Here is a 22,409-nt window from a genome sequence, read left to right as displayed (position 1 = left end):
GGCAAGCCAGACATAACCTTCTGTCATACCTTCTGTGCAGACCTGGGAGGGACTGAGGGCTGGGAAGGGCAGTGTCAGGATGTCACTGAACTCAGGAAGGAACAAAACTCTCTGACACGGTCTTTGAGCTGCCACTGAGTAAGGCATTCCTTTATTCTGGCCAGGATGTGTGCTGGAAATCATTCCAATTACACATATCCATTACAAGACTTTTCACATATTCATACATTTATAGAAAGCAAAGAATTCTTTGGTTCTACACCACACAATTATTTTCATTAGTTAGTGTGTGATCTTCTATTGGATATTGATCCCTTTGCCTTTCACACTCGCTTGGTCCAGTTCTGTGGTTCCCTTGGCATTCTTTTCTCAGAGAGGGTGTCTCCAACTTTGCCAGGCAGTAATGTCTGATTACCTCCTCCATACCTTCTGGATTCACAACATGTAAACTTTAAAATTCCAGATATCCAAAAGTGCTTTTTTTTGTTTATTGAAACTTATCAGGCCCTGCTCAGCCAGACCCAAAGCCTTGGTGTTTTAAAGATTAAACCAACAACAGAGCCCAGCTCCTCTCCCCCTTGGCAAAGGTGAACAAACCCATGACTGAAGTTACTTAAAAATAAAAAGGAAGTTATGTCATTTCCAACAAGGAATCAGAGATTGGTAATGGGGCTCTGAGCAACCTAATCCAGTGGAGGGTGTCTTCTTGTCACAGTGGGGGTTGGGCTATAAATGTCCCTTCTGACCCAAATTACTCTATAATTCTAAGGAAGGAATAATTATCTCTTGGGAAGGAGAAAATGGAACGTTTTTCCCAAAACAACACTAAGATTCATAGAGATGCTTATCTGGTCATGCAGAATTTATTAAGTATTCCCACTAATTCAAACTGTTAGCTGTACACCCAGGAATGGACATTCTTGCTGGACACAGGTTAAAAACCAATTTAGACAAAATTAAGGAAAGGAGAAAGCAAAAGATAAAAGGCTGCATAGAGTTGGTAAGATAAAGAAACAGTTCCTTTCCCACATGCCCTGAGGGCAGCACAGGGGCTGTCCTCCAGGGGAGAATAATTTCTACCCAAAGAGGAAGGCATGAAGGTAAAATAAGCAACACATTCCCAGAGGAATTATTAAAACCACTCTGTTAAACATAAAATCATCATCTTTGACTCTTGGCTTTCATTTTTTATCTTCCAGAAGACCTTTCAATGCCATTTGTTTTGTTATGAGTCTTCACCCACCGCAGAAAATACTCTGCTGAAATGGGACTGTTGTGTTCCATCACTGCCCCTTGTCCCTCAGGATGTGGTCAAGGGCCACTACAGTTTATTTACAAAGGATCTTTTTTTCTTCATTCATAGAAAAGAAAATATTTTTACCTGCTTTGTGTAAAAATGTAGTTAAAAAATCCTAAACTAAAGCTAAACCAAAAGACTTATGAACAAGAATGTTAATGGGGTATTCTTTGATGTGAGTGGACATTTTCCCCAAACAAGCCTCTTCCATGAGCAACCTAAAATTATGCTAATGTTAAATATTATGATTATTTTCATTTGAAGAGGGAGGCCACTTCAGGCAGTGGGATCTTTGCTTTCACATAGCCTGCTGAAATGTAGACTATCCAAAAGGAGCATCTGGCAGGGTGAAAGCCAAACTGTGGGATGAGTGACTTCGTTGCAGGAACAAGCAGAAAGAAAAAAATGGATTGTGAAGGGTGGGAGGATAGCAGCAGGCAGAAGGGCAGGCAGGGAAACATACTGATATATAAAAACAAGAAAGAAAAAGGATAAACATGTGCATTCAAGTGTGCCACTCATTCTCACGTATTTCCCTCCCCAGTATCTGGAGCTCTTTTAATGGAAGTTTATTTAGGTTCAGAAGTTATAAATCATTCTGTTTACAGAAACAGACTCCCTGATTAATAAAACTCAGTTAATAAGATTCTGTCTACATATCATATTGTGTGGTCTGAGCTACCAGAACAAGTTCACAGTAACAATGACTTTGTGATTGAAGAACTCCTTTCTGCTGCTTTAGAGCCAAAAAGAAGTTATGGGAACATTTTTGAAGTGTCATAAAATTTTGAAGTACCATAAAATGCTTTGAAATGTTTCATTTTAATTGTAAATACTTATGAAAGTCTAATTTAATGGCTTGTGTCAGGTGAAACAACATATATATAAGGGAAATGGTCTGTAAAATCACATTTATTTGCATGTCCTAAGTATTTGAATATACTTATTTTAAGACAGTTTCTGATATTCTTCAGATGAGTCAATAAACACTGATCTTTAAAGGCACATTTGCTTTCAGATCCCAGATTTTAAGGTGAGAAAGTCTGATTCTTATTTAATCCTCATATTATCCAGGTTGAGAAATAAGGACAATGCTTGTATTTGCTTTAATATTAATTAAAAAATGTATGAATATTGGATTTTGCTGGCTTTATTCTAATATTACCGATAAAAATGTAGTCACCTTTCTGGTTTGAAAGAGTTTGAGTTAAAATGCTCAATTTTAAAATTTCAAAAGATTGAGTTTATGAAAATTGGTTCAAGAAAAAAAAACAAATCAGAATTTAATTTCTGCTGCAAGAATAACCATAGCTGCATAATTAAATACTATTAATTTTATATTTATTTTTTTTTTTAGATGAATTCAAATTATTTATGAAGAGGCTGCCTATGAATTATTTCCTGAACACATCTGCTGTGATGCATTTGTGGACAATGGATTCTAATTTCCAGCGCCGCTACGAGCAGCTGGAGAACAGCATGAAGCAACTCTTCCTCAAGGCCCAGAGAACGGTGCACAAGCTCTTCAGCCTGAGCAAGAGGTGCCACAAACAGCCACTCATCCGCCTGCCAAGGCAGAGGTAAGGAACCCTCTGTGAAATCCAGGGAAATCCAAGCTGCTGTAAGGAAGTCTGTGAAATCCTGAGAAATCCAAGCTTGGCCCTAAAATCTCCTTAAGGCCACGGGTGTGGGAATGGTACAGGCACGGGGTGCAGTCCTTGTGTTTGTAGGAGTTGAACAGTTCTAGCTTTCAATATTCCTCCATTCCTGTTTTCCTAAATACAATGGGAAAGGTCAGAATAAATCCTGATTTTTTTTGTGACTGTGCAGGATAGGAGGCAACTTAGAAGTGGCACCAGCACAGATTCATCATCCCATTTGGTTTGCCTCTGTTTTACAGAGCCATGTTTTCCATGGCTCTTGGCCAGGTGTAACAGTGCCAAAGAATTGTGTGCAGAATCCTGAATAACTGCTCTGGAGCAAGCACAACTGTTTTAGGAACTTTGTGGGTCATTATACAGTGTATACTACACACAATTGATTTCTCGTCTTGTTTGTCAAATATGAATTAGATTGGAAAGGATGCCTGAGGAAAGAAAACAGAAGAGTTTCAGTCCTTCCCAGAAACAGAGAGAGAGATCCTGAAAGCCAGCTAATCAAATCTACATTAGCATAAAGTGGGTATACTTGATTGCTGGTTGAAAACTGCTTTGTTGAAATTAGCGCAATGACACTACAGTAAATCTGAGATGAATGAGCTTTTAAGGACATTGCTGTTCTGAGCACAAGCATTGTGGGATAGTCCAGTGGCTCCTGCATTTAGCACGTTTCTCCATTGATTTTAAAGAAATCTAGTTTAGGTTCAGTGTTCCAGAACTGCCAGGGATACTTTACACTCCCCTGCTTTCGACTCTGCTGTTGCAAGCTCAAGCACCATCAATTCCTCTCTGCCTTTCGGTGGCCCTCCCCCTTCTTTCAGGAGGCTGTGCTTGTAGCTTTCATCTTTCTTCTACATACTGTGCTTTGTGCTATGATCTGGTAGTTGAAACCAAAAATTCACCTGTGGGGTCATTTCATGATTAGAAAACATTCTGCCAAGAGAGGTTATATAATCACTGCAGAACCTTGTATCCTCTCAGGTGTGTCTTGGCCATGAGCATTGTGAAAAGAGATGATTCACCATGAGCAACTTCTGCAGGAGCCCAGAGCTTCTTAAAGAACAATAAACAGTCCAGACTCACTTTTTCCCCCACCAAAACTGAATATAATAGATTTCAAATAATTTAAAATAATCAGGTCTTCCAAAATAACCTCCCTAGGGCTTTGGAGGAACGTTTGGTTGCTGTAGATAAGGGCAGTGATAAAGATGAGGTGAGATATGTAAAGTTGCAAGGATTGATCAAAACACAGCTTTCATGTTACATAAAGGATTTTTCATTTCAATGAAGAACTTGCAAATTCATGATTTATTTTTCAATATAAAGTTGTGGCACTGTGCCAAAAAGATGTGGACAGGGAAAGGTCCAGACAGGGCCCACAAGGATGATTCTGGGACAGGAAGCTGTCCCATTAGGAAAGGCTGAGAGACTTGTTTTTGCCTGGCTGTGAGAAAAGCAGGCTGAGGATAGACCTTATTTCCACATACCAGTGTTTAAAGGGGGACAAAAAGAAGATGGAGACTCCCTTTTTACAAGGAGTCACTTGGAAAAGACGAGAGGAAATAGGTACAAGGTGCTGCTGCAGAGATTCCAAGTGGACACAAGAGGAAAATGTTTAAAAATGAGAACAGTCAGTCACTGGAATAATCTCTGCGGGAAAACAATGAACTCCCCAGTGCTGGACAGTTTTAAGATGCAGCTGGACAGGGTGCTGGGCCATCTTTTCAAGACCATGCTTTTGCCAAAAAGGCCAGATCAAATGATCCTTGAGATCCCTTCCAACCTGAAGGAATTCCATGATTCTGTGACAGAAAATGTTACTAGCAATGAGTCTGTCTGTTTTACAGGGAGTTGCACCAAACTTTCATAGCAGTTTGATTTTGCAGTGTATCTCAAACTTAGAAATACCATCACTTACTTTTGAATTAATTATATCTCATTTTAGTGACTACTCTGAATTTTTTTCTTGCCAGTACAGAGGGAGATAGGGCGTATGATGTAGTGATGAGCAACAGATGACTCAAATATCAGTGTTAAAACAGGCTTGGGAATACTTTGCCAGTGGGATAAGCTTGCTAAAAGAGACAGTTTTCAAAGGTTGGATTCCATCTGACCATCTGGGAAAATTGCCTTCTGACATCCAGGCTTTTATGGCTGATAAGAAGAGCTTTAAAATGAGAAGTGAGGTGGAAAGGTCAAAAGAAATGTCCAAGCCCATTTAAAAAAAAAATAAATCTGATAGATCAAGATAAAGTATTGGATAAAGGAATATCACTGGTGAAAAGACCAATAGTGAAAAAGAAAACAGAATGCTGACAGAATAGTTTACAGATGTTCCTCATGAGATTATACCTAATCCAGAAAAAATACTGAATTTTTGATACCTGCCAACAGGTATGTGAATGTCAGTGTAGAACGAGTGCCTGAGTAATGCCATGGAGAAACCTTGCTCAGGCTGTAACATCAAACATTTCAGCAGACAGTGAGGGGAATAAGAGAACCAAACCCCAGTACAATTTTTTTTGTGTTCAAGAGAAGGTAGAAATAGAAGCAGAAAAAACATCTTCGTGATCTTTAAGGTCCCTTCCAGCCTAAACCAGTCTATGATTTTATGTGCCATGGATAGTCTAGGCTTCAAACAAACAAGAAGGGGGAACTGGAAAAAAATGTAATTCTTTACCAGGGCTTTCTAAACAACTCCTTCAGGTTAGTGTTTGGGCTCTGCTGCTGGGTGAATTTTATTATGGAAAGAGAAATTAGTTTGAATGAAGATATAAATATTATTTGCAATAGCTTTTTTTGGACATATGTCTCTTTAGATATGGATTAAAGAGGCAATGCTTCAACTTTTAATAAAGGTCATGGTGTTGGCAGTGGGTAAAACAAACTCTGCTAATGTTTAATTTTACACCAAATTTCCCTAATCAATAGAATATATGTATAAAGGATTTTTAAAGTAATATCTCAAGAGTGAGGATTGGGTTTTCTCCTTCATGAAACTGGGAGGTATGTCCTCAATGTTTAATGCAGTTAATGAAAACTTTCTATGAGACTGGAGTTTTATAGGGATTTATCTATGCAGTCTGCCAGAAATCATTTAGTCACGCCTGAAGGAGCTCCTGCATACGGTCAAGGTTATCATTAATTACTGAAAATAATCATCTCTTTTCTCTGGCCACAAAATTTCTTTCCTGAACATGAAACAAATTGTTGCCTGATTGTTTTAAAAGGGAGTTAATTAATGAGTTACACAGAATTGCTTGCATCTTCTTTCATATTTCCTGAAGATCAAGCCACTTAGTAATCATAATACTATATTACATTAATATTTTAATTTCCTAATCCTGAAACCAAAATACCATTGAATCCTCTCCTAACAACATTATTCACAGCAAAAAAAAGACTCAATTAACTTGCAGGTTAAAGAAGCTACATTTCCATGTCTGCTTTTTGAACACAGTTTATATTCTTTAGCTAAAATAAAGTACAAATAGTTTTCTTTCAGTTTGCACTCACGGTCAGAACCATTTACTGCAGCACTTTTGTGTACAGTGGGGGTGGGCCCAGGACTGCAATTTTTATTTTATTCTGTTCACTTCAAATCTTTTCAAGTTCCAGATGTTCTTCCCAGCTTTAAAGCTTGCTTTCATTAACATGAAACAGACAAATGGTCCTTTTCCTGAAAGTCAGATCATGCCAAGATACATCAAACACCCTTAGATTTCCACTGTGGCACTGCTGAATGTAACTTTTAAAATTCACCTGAATTAATCAATCAGTCTGTAATCAGTGCAGTTGGAGGCTGGTTGTTTGAGTTCAACAAAAAATGCCAACTAAAATTCAAAGCAAACAAGCTGCAGAGAGATTTCTATGTAGATGATCTGCTCCCATGTTTCGTATAAGGATGGACTAATAAAACATTCCATTTCAAGCATTAAAGAGAAAAACAAAACTAAAAAACAATGCACTCTGAAAAAGAAGTGTGTTTTGCAGAGTAGTACTACCAGGTGAGCTTCTGCCTCCATGAATTTGAGTCTCTGCTGCTTCAAAAGGCTGAAGTGATTATTTCCAGCTTGTTCTTACTGCGTTGACACATCAGCCTTAAAAACATGGAGTATTCTTGTGTTTCCTTGGGCAGAGTCCACTGCATGCAGCAAAGGCCAGCTCCTGCTGCAGCTTTTGTGCAGGGATGTGGTTGAGAGATGGCACAATACCTTTTGCTTTTCAGGAATCAGCAGGTGGTGTAAAATACAGGTGGGAGGATGATTGAACAGCTCAAGGAGAGCAGCACATTTGGTTTGTAGGAACCAAGCTGAGCTGTAAAACGTGTGTGCCCTGGGCTCATCACGTGCATTTCTGGGTTAGGACCATGAGCTGTGAGGAGCAGTGGTTAATCTCTGGAGGGGATTTGTTGGGAAGTGCATCCACCCTAAGAAAAGGACTAAACTAGTCATTTAGTCCAAACTCTAGATTCCAGCAGCATCTTCCTCAAATGAGGTCAGAAAGTGAGTCCTACTTACTTGGTGAGGGCAAGATTCCTCACAGGCTTAGGGTGAGCCTGCTGATTCACCCCTGCACTGGAGGTGGGCATCTGGGAGCCATCTCTCACCCTAACATCACCTTCAGGTTGCAGCTTTTCCTTTGAACCTCTTCATCTGTCAAAGACAAAATAAGGGAGGGAATTAGTAAATATCAGTTGTTCTGCACAGGGCCACTGTAGCTCACATAAGGCAAGAGGAAGAGGCAAAGCAGCAAGCAAAGTTGTGGTTATACAGCTGTCACTGTGTTACAAGGAGGGAAAGTGGGTTTTCTTTCTGTTTTGGTGAGCACAGCAGTAAGGTTTAATTTCAAATGAGATGGCTGTGTTGGGAAACTGAAAATCCCAGGGAGACAAGACCTGATGCTACTCTTGAATTGCTGTCAGTGAAACCCCTGATATGAACCAGAGCTAGGGGTGTGCTGGCACTCACATCCACCCAAATTATGGAACCAAAGTGAGAAGACTGGAATCTCCATGCTTGAGAGCATAAAAGAAATATTAACTGTCTTGGTGGAGGAGAATCTTCCCTTTCCCAAATACTTTTCAAGAAGGACAGCAAAGAATATCCAACCTCTAGTGAAAGACATGGAAGAGAGGGGAAGCTTTCATTTCTTCCTCCAGAAGTGCCAGTTTCATTCTTTTTGTGTCATTCAAATGGGTTCCTTCACTAATCATCCTTTTGAGTGAGTACACTCAGTACAGGACATTATTGTAGGTATGAACCTCATCTGTATGCACTTTAAATTATTTCATAATGAAAAAGCATCATTTAAGGTCTAATTTAATCAGCACAGTCTGTGATTTAATAAAGACATAAACAAAAATATTAAAAGGAGAAATGTAATGTAAATACAGTAATAAGTCAGTGGGGAAAAAAAATGCATCTTCTTTGCATAATAACTAAATGGAAAACTGGTGCAACAAGCTGCAAATGAAGATGATCTGTTCCTCAAACAAACAAGAATTTCAATCTTAGAGCACCAAGGTATGGCATGTGCACACAAAAGCATGGAGTTTTGAATAGAATGTTAGTATCTGAATTTTTGAAAAGACTGAATGCTTAATATTTCCATATAATTTACAGTGAAGGTGATAATTATACCAACAGTTCAGACACTTTTTAAAAGGATCTTATTCTGGTAACTGAATATTCTAGAAACTGAAGACAAATACAGAAAAAAATTCTCAATAACTTTAAAAAAAAATAAAATATAAAACTCCCTGTTTCTGGAAAGAAAGTCATTCTTGCTAGCTTTATGTTTGAAACATGTCCTTGTCTCCATGAAGGTTATTTTTTTTAAGAGGCATACTCCAAAGCTAATGTAGACTTAGAAGGAGTTAATCACTAGAGGCAGTGAATAGCTACATCAAACAGAAGAGTTTCAGAAGGAATTCTACTTTTTAAAACCAGTTTATTTTTTTTTTCTGGAATTTTCCACAGAATGCACCACGGGCATCTATGAAGGAAGGAAGCGCCATAAATTTGCATTTTCTTGTTTCTCACTTACGTTTGAATTTCACCTAGCAGAATATCCACATGCCCTAGAAGCACAACAATGTCTGAATACTCTAAAAACACTTCAGAGAAGGGAATTTGTGTCTTAGTCTTCCCTTCTGTCCATAGGCAGAAAAACAGATTTAAAAGAGATGACTTTTACAGCATCTGTAAACACAGTTCATCATAACACTGAGGCCTGGAAACCTGTTTCCTTCAGAACTCTCTAGAATGAAATACATAAGAAATAAAGGGGATAGTGCAGGTTAATCCCATTCCCTGAGGATATAATGCAAGATTAGTTCCTTACATCCCAAAGTTGTTTATCAGCTACTTTAGATTGCTTTGCTATAAGTGTAATTTATTCATGGGCACTACATTACCAAGGAATAAAGTCTTCCACCAAGGAAGCCACAGAGTTCAAGATATGAAATTTTCTCACTGCATCACACAGAGACTTTTCTTCTTAAAGAACATTTGTGGCACTGGATGTAAGGGGGAAAAAAAAATCTAATTATCCATCACTTAACAGGCTGCTGGAATGAAGGTGAGCAGTGAGTCTAGAGGAAAATTATGTTTTAGAAAGGCAGTGCAAGACAGCAAAAGTTCCTCTGGATGGGCTGGGTCTAATGCAAATGATTCTTCTGAACATGAGGTGCTAAATAAACAGTATTTTGTCTGATTTCAGAGCATCTTCTTCAATAGAGGACAAGGATCAAAGAGATGTTTTTAAATAAAAGTGGTTCCAGGAAAAATGTCTTGTCATTATTAGTATATTTAAAAAAAAAGTATATAAGAAAAGATTTTTATCTGCTCCAATTAAGATATTGCATTTGGGAGTCAAAAATGGATTTACAAATTTTAATGCAAAGGAATGCCTGTCCAGAGGAAATTTAGATTGGCTCTGGCACAGCAAGTGCACGTCTGAAAGTCACATGCCACAGACAAGGAAGGTGATAAGATGGAAGTGTGTGAGATAAAACGAAGGTCAGTTTGGTAGTGGTTTCTTTATTAACCCGAATACTAACTCTGCGTCTGTTCTCCAAGGAAATAAAATGATCTGCTTAGAGGTGATACCTTTAATTGGATTGGGGATTGGAGTTATTTAAAACTAACGTGACATACATAAAAATATGATCGGGAGCCCTGCAAATAATAGGTCTGATAATAAGGAGAAGCAGAGATAAACTCTTGTGTACAGATGTGTTTTCACACGTGGTTTAGGAGCTGTATATACACAGGGCAGCCTGCTCTTGGCACCTGTCCTTGAAATACCTTTCCTCTCAAGGAGATTTGGGGTTCTAACGATGCAGCACATTATTGCACATTCATAGAGGCTGTTCTTGACCACCTGCTACCCATGAAAATTTTTCCAGCTGCTGCTCTACTCCGCTTTTGGTATTTTTGATGAATAGCAACATTAGAAAGAAGTAATTTCAGCATGTCAGACAGTGAAATGAGTAGAGAGTTTATATTAATGTCACAGGGCAGGAGTACTCCCACTTTGGAAACACCATATGTGCAATGAAATCACATTTCCACACCAATGTTTTGTCCTTTTCAGCTACAAACAGCTTACCAGTGCTACTGTCCCCTAAAAGCAGTGTGTTGGCAATCATAGTTTACATTCTGTCACAGGATGTTAAAAAAATGAAAATCATCATAGTAAGATTCATCTGACATGAAAGGTGTTATACCAATACAGTATGAGATATGATTTAATGGTACTGAAGATATGATATATGATATGATACTGATTTAATATTGCAGGGTGTTGAGTGTTGTTGTTCTGAGACTTGCAATACTGAAATGTGATTACTGAATCACTGACCACATGGCAAACAGCCTATACTTTAAAAAGACATAACAGATATGACTTGTATTGCCCACATGTTATCTGTGACTGCTGGATATTCAGACAACTTTTCAAAGGAGTCACTACTCAGAAGTGCAACAGCAGAACATGACTCAAGGAAATCATCTGTTCAAGGAGAGTGACTTTCTTGTGGGCTCACTTCTACGAGTGACAGGGTGATAAGAACAGAAATCACATACTCTGTTGGAACATGAATTTCCTCTATGCAGTCCAGTTCTGAGAAAGTGGGAAGTTGGGCTCAGCTTCCTCTTCTCCCCCATGAATCAGTTTCTAAAGTGTTGATTTATTTCACATCTCCTGACACTAATTTGCTACCACTGCAAATTGCCTCTGTCCCTTCCATCTAACAAAACATCTGTTTCTAACCCAAATGGCCAAGCTTTCTTTTTTCCCAAGCAAATTTTGTAATTCAATTGATCTAACAAACCTGAAAACTTGAAAAAAAATTAAACACAAAGTGCTTAAAAAAGCATTTCATTTTATAGGTATGTGGTGTTAAAACAAAAAAGAAAGAAAAACAGGAGTTAAGAAAAATTGCTAAAGAATTTCAGCTATAAAGTATTCAGCACATTTAATTCCCAGTGTAGATGCACAGTACTGAAGATCTTGCTTTTGCCCTTTTGGCTTTTACTGTGACCAAACTGCTGTAAAGGACTTTTCCTCAGGCCAGATTTAAAGACATCTTAATCACCTATCCACATGAATCACTTGCAGAGACAGCCTCGGAGCCAGCACTGTGGTGACTCACAAGGCTTGGAAGTCTACACTTTAAAATAATTACTTGACATGTGGACAGATTCTGGCACACATTTCTGGGCTTGGCAGCTCCTGTTTGCCCCTGGCCTGGTGGCCATCTGTCCTTGCAGTTGTGACATGTGTCAGGGTGGCCATGAGCCTCTCTGGACAGTGCCCCACCACCTTCAGCATCATGTCCTCCACAAATGCAGCTGGAGGTCAGGCAAGGACACCAGAGGGGGGTATTGGATCTTGGAGCACCCTGGGCTTCAGGCTATCCTAACTCCAGGAAGTTGTAGTGTTTCCCAGATTTCCTGTATAATAGCACATTTGAACAGTGGGGTTTTAAACTCTGCCATAAGGGCATATCTTTTATCATCTATAAGTTACTGAGACATGTACAAACTAAATAAAAATGGCCTTTGTCTTCAGCATCAACACAATATAAAAAAAATCTAAATCTGTTGTAGAGCGTCCAAAGGAAGCCATGAGGATGGTGAAGGGCCTCGAGGAGAGGCTGCATGAGGAGCAGCTGAAGGCACTTGGTCTGTTCAGCCTGGGGAAGAGGAGACTGAGGGGAGACCTCACTGCAGTTACAGCTTCCTTTTGAATGGGAGGGAAGGGACAGACACAGATTTCTGCTCTCTGTGACCAGGAACAGGACCCAGGGAATGGCTGGAGCTGTGCCAGGGCAGGGCCAGGCTGGAGATCAGGGAAAGGTTCTTCCCCCAGAGGGTGCTGGGCACTGCCCAGGCTCCCCAGGGAATGGACATGGCCCCAAGGCTGCCAGAGCTCCAGGAGTGTTTGGACAATGCTCCCAGGGATGGACAGGGTGGGATTGCTGGGGTGTCTGTGCAGGGACAGGGGTTGGACTGGATGATCCTTGTGGGTCCCTCCCAACTCAACTTTTTCTGTAATTCTGTGCTCAGGAATCCTCTGTGGAGCCACCAAAGTCCCTCAGTCTACAGCCAGCACAGTCCCACTGCTTGGTCTAGATCCTGTCTTCCTCATTCCCTTTTTCCACTGTGTCCCTTCATGGTGACAGCCAGGTGTTTGTCACAGAGGGGTCCCAGCCCAGACTGCCATGAGCTGCTGTAACATAAACACTTCTCTGGTGTCTCAAATGTGGGGAGATGGTATTAATGCAAAGCACTAGAAAGCTTTGACACAAGTGCAGAGGAAAAAGGGAGATGAAGGCTGGACTTGTGGGGTGGGGGATAGTGCCAGGCATATCCATATTTCAGGCAAAGCCTTTCATCACTCCAGTGCCTCGCTTTGACCATGAGGTCTCTGCTTCTCACATCAGGTCTGTCAACACTGAAAATTAACTTTTCATGATCAGAATCAAAAAAGTCCCAGTGAAACAAGCAGAAGAACTGCGAGACATGCGTTGACATAGAAATGGAGAGAGACTAGTGAGTGTCTGATATTCCTCACCTGGGTTAAGTCATATGGAATTTGTGAGATTGCTCAGAGGTACCAGCTCCCCAGTGGTCATCAAACACCATTGTTTAACCTCCAGAGTTGTGCCTCAGGTCATCTTAGAGAAGGACATATAGTTGCTTTGAATAAATTTGAAGATTGCAGATAATGGGAATTTCAAGCCTTTGACTTCTAAAAATACTTTGAGAAACACCATAAGCCTGTATCTGACTTGTTCATAATGTGCAGTGTCTACCCTTTAATTCCTTATAAATATATAAATCAATCCTTGGCTTCCAACGTGCAGAATGCACAAACCCATTGTTGCAGACTTCCAAAAGACATATTTCTGGGAACAAGCTCTCTATCTGGCCAGTATGTAGGAATATTAAATATAAGAAATAAATTTTTCCCTGTGAGGGTGGGGGAGGCCCTGGCACAGGGTGCCCAGAGAAGCTGTGGCTGCCCCTGGATCCCTGGAAGTGTCCAAGGACAGGTTGGACAGGTTTTGGAGCACCCTGGGATAGTGGAAGGTGTCCCTGCCCATGGCAGGTGATGGAACCAGATAATGTTTAAAGTTCTTTCCAATCCAAACCATTCCACGAGTTCATTAAAAGATTTATTCAAAGTTTCATATGACTGATTCCTACTAGGCTGTTTTTCCATTTGCAACGCAAAGAAAGAAATAATTTATATATGTCAACTTCATAATTATCAAAACTTAATAACACTTTCTTATTTACAGTCTATGACATCTTCTATAAATTGGAATTTTGTTAATTTTTGGTGTAATATACTCTCTTTATTCTCCCATGCTCTTGACAAGAGCAAAATAAATGGATAAAAAGAAGTTGAAGAGTAAAGTATAAGGAAAATTAGATTTTTCTAAAATTGAGCTGTTAGATAAGAATTCAGTTTGTGCATAATTACTTTGTATACTTTCAAGTGTGATTTATGAACAAAAACATTAGAAAATTATATATTAGAGTAGCTATTTTTTTTTTAGAAACATAAAGAAGCCTCTGAAAAATTAAAATTTTCAAATTAATAATTCATTACTGGTATCTCACGTGTGTGGCTATATCCAGATTGGTAAAGACAATGTACATTGATTTACCCCAAGGAGCAATATCAACATCTCTGCTGTCAGCAGGGGTATGACACGAGTGCCTTTGCCCCCTCCCCTTGTCCTTCTCCCTTCCTGCTTTTTCCAGTTTTGGAACGAATTTATCCCTCCAGAGAGGTGCCAGGCAGACAGCCCAGGAGCATCCAGCCCTCTGTGCTCCTAGAGGGACAGAAATCAGCAGCAGGTCCAGGCTTGCACTGTCTTGCCAACAAATGTCACCTTTCCGTGGGAGAGATTGCAGCTGGGAGGGTGAAAGCGAGTCCATGATGAACAATAAAGTCAGTGTTGTTTTATTCTCTGCTGGCTGTGGTGTGACATGTGCTGTGTGCAGAGGTGTCACCCAGGGAAAGCCTTGCTGTTGAGGGAGTCACCTCATGTTCTGTGTTGCCAGAACATTTATGTCCCTGACGGGTGTTTTACAAACTCAGTGTAGCCCCAGGCTCTGACAGAAACAAACTGGAATCCTTCAGTCCTGGGTTGTTTGGGTGGGAAGGGACCTTAAAGCTCATCCAGTTCCATGTCCTGCCATGGGTAGAGGACACCTTCCACCAGAACAGGCTGCTCCAAGCACCTTCCAGCTCCGTCCTTCCTGTCCTTTGTTACTGTACCAAAGGCAAAGACCTACACTGATGCAAATTTCCCATGTTTTTATTCTTTTGGAGAAGTGCCACAGATATACTTCAGAAAATGAACACAAAGTACTGTGTTATCAGTAATATTCTTCTAAAAAGAACCTTAATTTTAGAGTCATTTTTAGGCAGGAAACAGAAAAGCTTCAGGCTGAGAGGATGCAAATGAATTTTATTGCACCAACAAGTGAAGGAGATCAGGGCCTTAAAGCAACCTTTGAAATGAAAACAAGATTGCCTTGCTGTCAAGTTTCCTTCCTCCACATTATATCCTGACCAATGTTTTGGAATTAAACAGTTGTCTCCTTATTCTACAGCTGCATAATGACCAATGACAAAGAGAAAATCAAATGTCCAAAGCATCTGTGTCCCATGGCTTCAACCCACACCTCTGCAGGAAATGGCAGGAAGGGTTTTTTTTCCACAGAAAGGCATCAGAATTCATATGAGGAACTCATGGAAATCACATCCTGAGATCTCATATGATCTATCCCAGCTAGGCAATGCTGATTCAGAACATAGAGTCTGTTTACCCCTCTTTTGGACTCTGGGACACATTAACAAGATACAATTAGTGTAATAGTTTAAAATGGATAAGCACAGACCAGTACAAAATTCACCTCATGTAGCAGATGACAAAGCACAGCTGCAGAAGTCATTAATTCCAATTAATTTGTAAGGATTTGATCCTGCTCAGAATATTATCAGGCTTCTAGAAACTGATCTTTGAAGCGATAGGTGATGGTGAGTATAAAATAAAGGACTTACCCATTGCAAGGAGCAGAACCAATGGCAGTCCAGACAAAAGGTGACACTTGCTAATTTTCTATTATCTGTAATAACTGACTTACCTCAATTGTTGAGATATTAAAGTAAGAAGACCCAAACCAAACTAAAGCCTTCTCTGAATTCTACCCATAATCACCTTCACTTTGCTTGCTTTGCAATGAATCTATTTGCTTAAAACTCAAGAAATTATAAATGTAATTACAACCTCTACAGAAAGACAAGGTTTTTTTTTTCCCATTGTGAAGCTGTCACCATATTTACCACAAAATTTATTTTCTCCAGGTTTTTGTTATAAAAAAATCCCAAAGTTTTAGATTTTTTTATTATTTTCTTACATGGCTTTTTAGTCATTCAGATTCTTAGATAATTAGTTCTTGCCCTATCCATATGACAGAAAAAACTTCAATATGCCTTCAAACCTCTCCTGTTACATAGAAGTAACAGGATTATAAAAGTACAGCAAATATCAGCATTTGTTGCATTAATTGAAATTATGCAAATATCTCTTTGTGTTAAAAAAGAAATTTGGAATGAATTTAACTTTTTGAAATGCATTTCCTTTCAAAAAGCAATTAGAAATCTCTATCAACATGGGTTAGACTTAGTTCATTATATTTTCATTCCTTATTTTAATGTGATATTTCCAATAGGAGCCAAAATCAGGATCATTACCTTCAACTTTTATTAATTTGTTGTGGTTTTTTTTAAATCTTACAAATTTAAGACACTGCTTGTTAAGATGAAATCCTACACAATTCTTTAATTTGCCTTAGAAGAGTCCAAAGGCATCATGTCCTTGAAACTGCACATATATTTTTCCACAGATTTTTGAACAAAGCTGCCTTAATTTTGGAAAAAATTAGGAACAATAACTGATGATTTTTTTAATGTAAGCTGATAGCTTGCCATCTGTGTAGATTGCTCCATCAGTGCATTATCTGCAGCAAGCACTACTGGGTTGGATCATTCCTGGAGTGATGGCTAAGATAGAGTATAAATATAAACGAGACAGTTGGCAAATGTGTCCAAGATGGGAGCAAGGCACTGGGAAATGGAAAGCTGAGCTGCTGACGAGGCTGGCCCAGCCTTCCTTGACAAAATTTCAGTTAAATAAGTTCTGAGCAGAGACCAATGTAGCAAATCCCAGGCCAGCATGCAGACTTTCTGTTTCATCAATTTAGCCCCCGATACCTCGCAAAACCCTTGAGCAGCAGTTTCTGTCTTGCTGAGTCCAGCCCATGGTTTAATGAGTCTTGCCACTGGTATGAGGTTGTTGGTCACTAAGTGATTTTTTATTTCTTCTGCTGACCATCTGCTGCATATTCTGACTACTCCTCTATATATATCCACATTTGGATCTAACATCAACTGCGGGGAAGAGAAAACATTTTACTTGTGGATTAAGAGATGAGCAAAAGTCCATAAAAGCCAGAATCCTCAGCTTCGAATGATAGCAGTAGAGAAACAGGTTTCCAGCCATGAATATTTAAAAGGAAGTCTATACAGAATTTCTGCATCTGGGTTTCCAAGTGTTGCTGCAACTTAGAGTTGGATTAACTTCAAAGACAAAAATAGACCCTCTGTCTGTGAAAGGCAGAGTTTCTCTGCACTGAATAGGGATTAGTGTCCTGACACAGAGCAGTGAAGCTTTATAAAGAGGGTTTCTACACGAGGCACCTGTGAATCTTGGCTAATAATGACTCCAGAGCCTGTTTCTTCTTTTTTGGCTGAATAGCAGACAGTCATCTGGTTATAGAGCTCTATAGACAAATTCAGATGAATGGTGCCATGCATTTGTGAAATCCATGACATTGCAAGGCTCAAAATCTATGGGATCACACATCTCACCCGAACTTTCAAATTTATTTTACAAAATACTTATTTAACCTATGTCACCTTTGAAGTTTACAAGAGCATTCACTATGCTGTTACCGTGTGTGTGACAGTGACAGTGAAATAGAACTGATATCCTGTGTCCATGAAATTCACAAAATTTGTACCCAGTTCCTGGTTTAAATATCTAACCCTAATAGTAAATACAACCAGAAATTCCTTTGCAGATCATAATCCCCAATAACTGATATAAAATATACAACACTGCACACAAAAAATCATATTCATGTTAACCTATGATAAAAGAACACTTGCAGAACTCTTTCTTTAACAGAAGTATACGGTTTTCCTTCAATATCTACAAGTAAAAAGTTCTTGAGCATACAAGTTAAGGTGTGCAGAAGTTTGCCTCTTAAAAAGATAAAAATAAAAATAATAATAAAAAAATATATATGTATATAAATGGCTTCTCAAATCCATCCTCAGGAATCTTATAAAACTGCCCTGACTTGTAGTTTCTGCTTTCACTCTCTGAGAAACTTCATTTTAGGGCATATATCTGATTGATTCCTCTGAGTCACAGAACTTCCCACACTTTGGAAAAAAAGGCTGTTTCACATCATATCCAAGGGTCTGATCTGAGGTATTGATTGCCTTGATGATAGAAAATTAGATTTCCAACTCTCTAGAAAAATTTGGTTTCCAGCTATCAGATGAAGAGTAGTAGCCAGTTAGTTTTCCTCTCTTCCTGACAAGTTCAGAATTCCAATAGAATCATGGAATCATGGAATGGTTTGGGTTGGAAGAGACCTTAAAATTCATCCAGTGCCACCCCTTCCCTGGGCAGGGACACCTTCCAGGTGCTCCAAGCCCCATCCAGCCTGGCCTTGGCCACTTCCAGACATCCAGGGGCAGCCACAGCTTCTCTGGGCACTCCGTACCAGGGCCTCCCCACCCTCACAGGGAAGAGTTTTTTCCTAAAGCCTAATCTAATTAATATCCCTTATTTTAGACCTAAACTCAGTTGCTTGTTCACAATTCAAATCCAACCATCCCACCAGTGCTTTCAGCTCCACAAAAGAAGTGAGCAGTTGTAAATGTCACTTGTTTTCACTCTTAGGTTTGCAAGCTCCCCCAGGCCTTAAGAAGAATTTCATGTCTTTATTGTCAATATCAGTCTAGCATGAATTCATGCTTGTGAATCCCAAATAATCTAATCTCTTTTACCCATAATGGTGTGGGTTTACCATGTACTTTTATTTGTACTCAGTAGCCTCATGGAAAAGTACAGATACTAAATCAGTTCAGATAATCCATAAAGAAACAGAATTGTTGAACTGCTTTTGGGTTTTTCTTGTGTGTTTAACACGTTATATTCAGGTCTGGAGGCTGTAACAGTGCTGAGGTTTCATTTGTTCACCTAGAGTTTTTGACTGCTCTGCATATGTTGTTGACATCAGAAGGTGCTGAATTACCATTTCCACTGGAGGAAAGGAAAAAGATTGAGTGCTTAATTTCTTGAGAAGATAGCTTTTAAAATGCAGTTAGGGTGTGCAACTGCCAGTACTAAGGCACCTGAATGGCAGCAACACTTTGCATACCTTTAAGCTGTAAAGTAAAACTGAGTGTGATTAATGGGATGGCTTTGCACATAACAGCACAGCTGGGGATTATGTTATTTTATATTCATCTTCCAAACTCCCATAAAAGTGGATTATTGTAGCATAGCACTTGTGAATAGTTACATGATGACTGGAGTCTTAACAGCTCCCGTGCTCTTACAAAAGGAAATTCACTGCCTAGAAACTCAGTCCTCCTCTGTGGAATTCACCCTTCAAGGAAGATGAGGAATATAAAAAGCTGCAAGGCTGTTTGGGGGACATTGGGGTCATCATAAAAAAATTGGCAGAAGTGTAAATACTTGGCTGAGGATGGGAGTGCATGAAGAGGTATTTGCTGAGCTCCTGTGGCCCAGGTGGGCTGTGCAAGGGTGATGGGCACGGCTGGGGCTGGGCTCTGGTGACCTGAACACCACGGCTGCCACTGCTCCCTGAGCCCCAGAGCCATGGCAAGAGTGGGAAGAAGGTTTTAAGGAGAACATCTGGGCCTGCAGATGTGCCCCACACTGTCTTGGTAGTGCATCCATGTTGGGAGCTGTGCACAAGCACCTAGATGACCTGAACAGTGAGAGAGATGTCAGAGGTATAGGAGTTATATAGATACAGAGGAGAAATACATTAATAGAGCTATGAACAGCTCTGCATAAAAGGGTATTTGACTTATGGCTCTCATTGGTCACTAATTACAAGATAAAAATTTGCAGCTATCTAAATTCTGCTGAAGCCCAGCTGGAATTAGAATTGCTGCCATGTGACATGTGAAAACCCTGTCAGGAAGGAAGGTTTTTTTTATGGGCTGTTGACATCAGCTGGAAGATGCCCACTGATCTCATAGCACAAGAATCAGGGCTTTCCTTTATGGTGGCTCTCCAAATTAAAATACTTTTGTATATAAAATAATTTTTTCCTTGATTCATAGTCTTTGATTCTATTACTTGTGAACAGTTGAGTCACAAGAAGAGAAATTTCTTATCACATAAGTTTACCCCATTCCTTTTTGTTGTTATTTGTGAGACAATGTAAGTTTACCACTAATTAGATATTAATAATTTATTTAATTAATTTTAACTGTATCCATAGATGAAATAATTCAGGTTGATTCTGCAACAGGAGTTGTACTAATTTGCAGAAAATCTTGCTCTCAGTCTGGCAGATGTCAGAGATACAGTACAAAGAATATTAACCATAAATCATAAAAAAATTTCTAAAGTTTCTTAACACAAATAAAATTTACTGAGTAAGATTTTAGCTATTAAAATACTTTTAATAGAAGAACAGTACTCATTAACTTCACTTTTCTGTACTTTGTGTTCTTCAGAATGCATGTTAAGGACCAGACCAGCTGCTGACGTGGCCTCAGTACAAACTTTCCTGTAATAATTTTTATTTTGTCACTTTTAGTGAATGAATAAGAGAAAATATTAACTGTATTTTAACCCCCCCCAAATTTTCTGTGGAAAGTCTCCTTTTTTTTCAGCTGTTTATTTGTAAGCATATGGTATTGCACACCTTTACGAGGCAGTGATGGTGTACTTAACTTAAGCTAAACACTGAACTATTTTCCATACATTACTGCAGTGCCACTTCCGTGCTCTTAAAGTTCTTAAAAGGATAGATCCCACTAGGAGAAGCATAAATTTAATAAGGAATACTTAGCAGGTCAGCAAGAAATTAATAATAACAGATGACATTGCTTTACTTCTAAACAAGTGGGAATAATGCAAATACACCAATCTTAGCAAAACCCTTTGAATGACAAATCATGTAAATGCATATTAACATATTGTGGTCTGCAGTTAAAACATATTCTGATTCTTTATGCTTTTAAACATATGTTGAAATAATAGTTGGAGGTTTTTTTTTCAGGAATCTTTGGGTTTTTTTTAAAAAAAATTAAAAATGCAAAAAAAATATTCAAAGAGAACATAGTTCTGTAAATGATGAAACTATCAAGTCCTGTTTCCTTATAAATTAGCCTCTTATTGCTGAATTCCCATGTGAATCTATGGATTATTTGGGCTCACCTTGAAATTAACAGTTTCACCATTCTATGAATTATCTCTACTATTTTCATAAACATGGAAAAACTTAATATTCTTGATAATTCTGACCCTTTCCAATTTTTTTAGGTATTATGTGAACACTTCCAGATCTTGTTGGCAGAAATAGCATAGGAATGGTAGACAGCACTGATAGGCAATACTGCAAAATAAGCCTTTTTCTCCTCAGAATCCAAGTGGGGACACACAACATAAACCCAAAACAAGTGTGAGTGGTTCCTTTGGGGTCCCAAATGAGAACACTTAAATAAATGGCAGTGAGATTATTGTCTCAGAACCAGAAACCAAGCTATGAGGGTTTATCCTCAGTGAGTATCTCCTTCGAGAACGCTTGAGAACTTCTCTGTGTTCATATATGACCACATTTTTCCTTACAATTCCCTCAGTTTCAAATAACTTATGAACATTTATTTGCTGTTTCTTCCTTTTGCTTTAAGATATCTGTTAATTTTCAGCACCATCCTTCCTCATGGATGGATTTTCATACGATCTCTTCCAACTTTTGAGGAACATCAAGGAGGAATGAGTTGGACAAGCAATTATGTGTAGATTTAAGAGTAAACAGAAAGAGCAAATGTATCTCCACATGAGTACAGAGTAAATGGAACAGTGCTATAGCAAAACTACTCATCTCTCCAAATTCTTAGATATTGAAAGGTAGGATCCATAAAAATCAGAAACATAAGCCTTTAATAGGAAATGCAAAAGATCATTGGAATAAAAAACAAGCTTAAGAAGCCATCACATCCAAGAAAATAAACAGTAAGTTTGAAGAAACAGATGAAACCAATAAAGTGCTTCAAAAAGAAGAGAATGTAGGAGCAGAATCTTAATAATATTTTTCTTTAATATTTGTATTAAATACCCATCAGGGTAGGGTTTAGCGAGTCAAAAATGTGAGAACCATTTTGCCTATCTATAGTAAGTTCTCCAAAGTAACAAACAGAAATTTCCCCCACTATATACCTAGTGATCTCGTGGAAAATTGCAAATTTAGCAACAGATGGCAGGAAATGGAATTTGCTGTCTTATCAGGACAATAAAGCTGAAAACAGTTGGGTTAAACTTGTTACAAAGGAAAAAAAAAAATCTAGCAAAAGCAAATAGAACAGATACTCTACTTCACATTTATAGATTCTATTAAGGACAATCTGTTTTTAATTGGAGAGGGCTCCCTGAGCCTGAAAATGTAGTGCCTAAGAAAGTATTTGCAAGTTATTGTCATGCAGAACATGAGTGCTGCTCATGCACTAAATTAGATTCACTGCTCAGTGACTCCACTCCTGTAGTAGCAAACCAGGAGAATCATGAGTGGTGTCTGAAACAGCAT

At 38.8% G+C, this 22,409-nt stretch overlaps 1 protein-coding gene across 2 annotated transcripts in view; it reads left to right on the top strand.

Moving 5' to 3' along the window:
* Window positions 1–22,409, top strand: part of BRINP3 (BMP/retinoic acid inducible neural specific 3) — a 227,529-nt gene that overhangs the window by 188,635 nt on the left and 16,485 nt on the right. For both annotated transcript variants that reach the window (XM_088060433.1, XM_088060432.1), the window contains exon 7: window positions 2,655–2,877. In XM_088060433.1, the coding sequence (XP_087916559.1) occupies window positions 2,655–2,877 (223 nt within the window). The remainder of the gene's footprint in view (window positions 1–2,654; window positions 2,878–22,409) is intronic.

This window comes from Pseudopodoces humilis, chromosome 10 (genome assembly GCF_049639895.1).
Source record: "Pseudopodoces humilis isolate 2021_Gansu_Grassland_sample_001 chromosome 10, ASM4963989v1, whole genome shotgun sequence".
Taxonomy (NCBI): domain Eukaryota; kingdom Metazoa; phylum Chordata; class Aves; order Passeriformes; family Paridae; genus Pseudopodoces; species Pseudopodoces humilis.
This window is presented reverse-complemented; position numbering and strand designations above follow the sequence as displayed.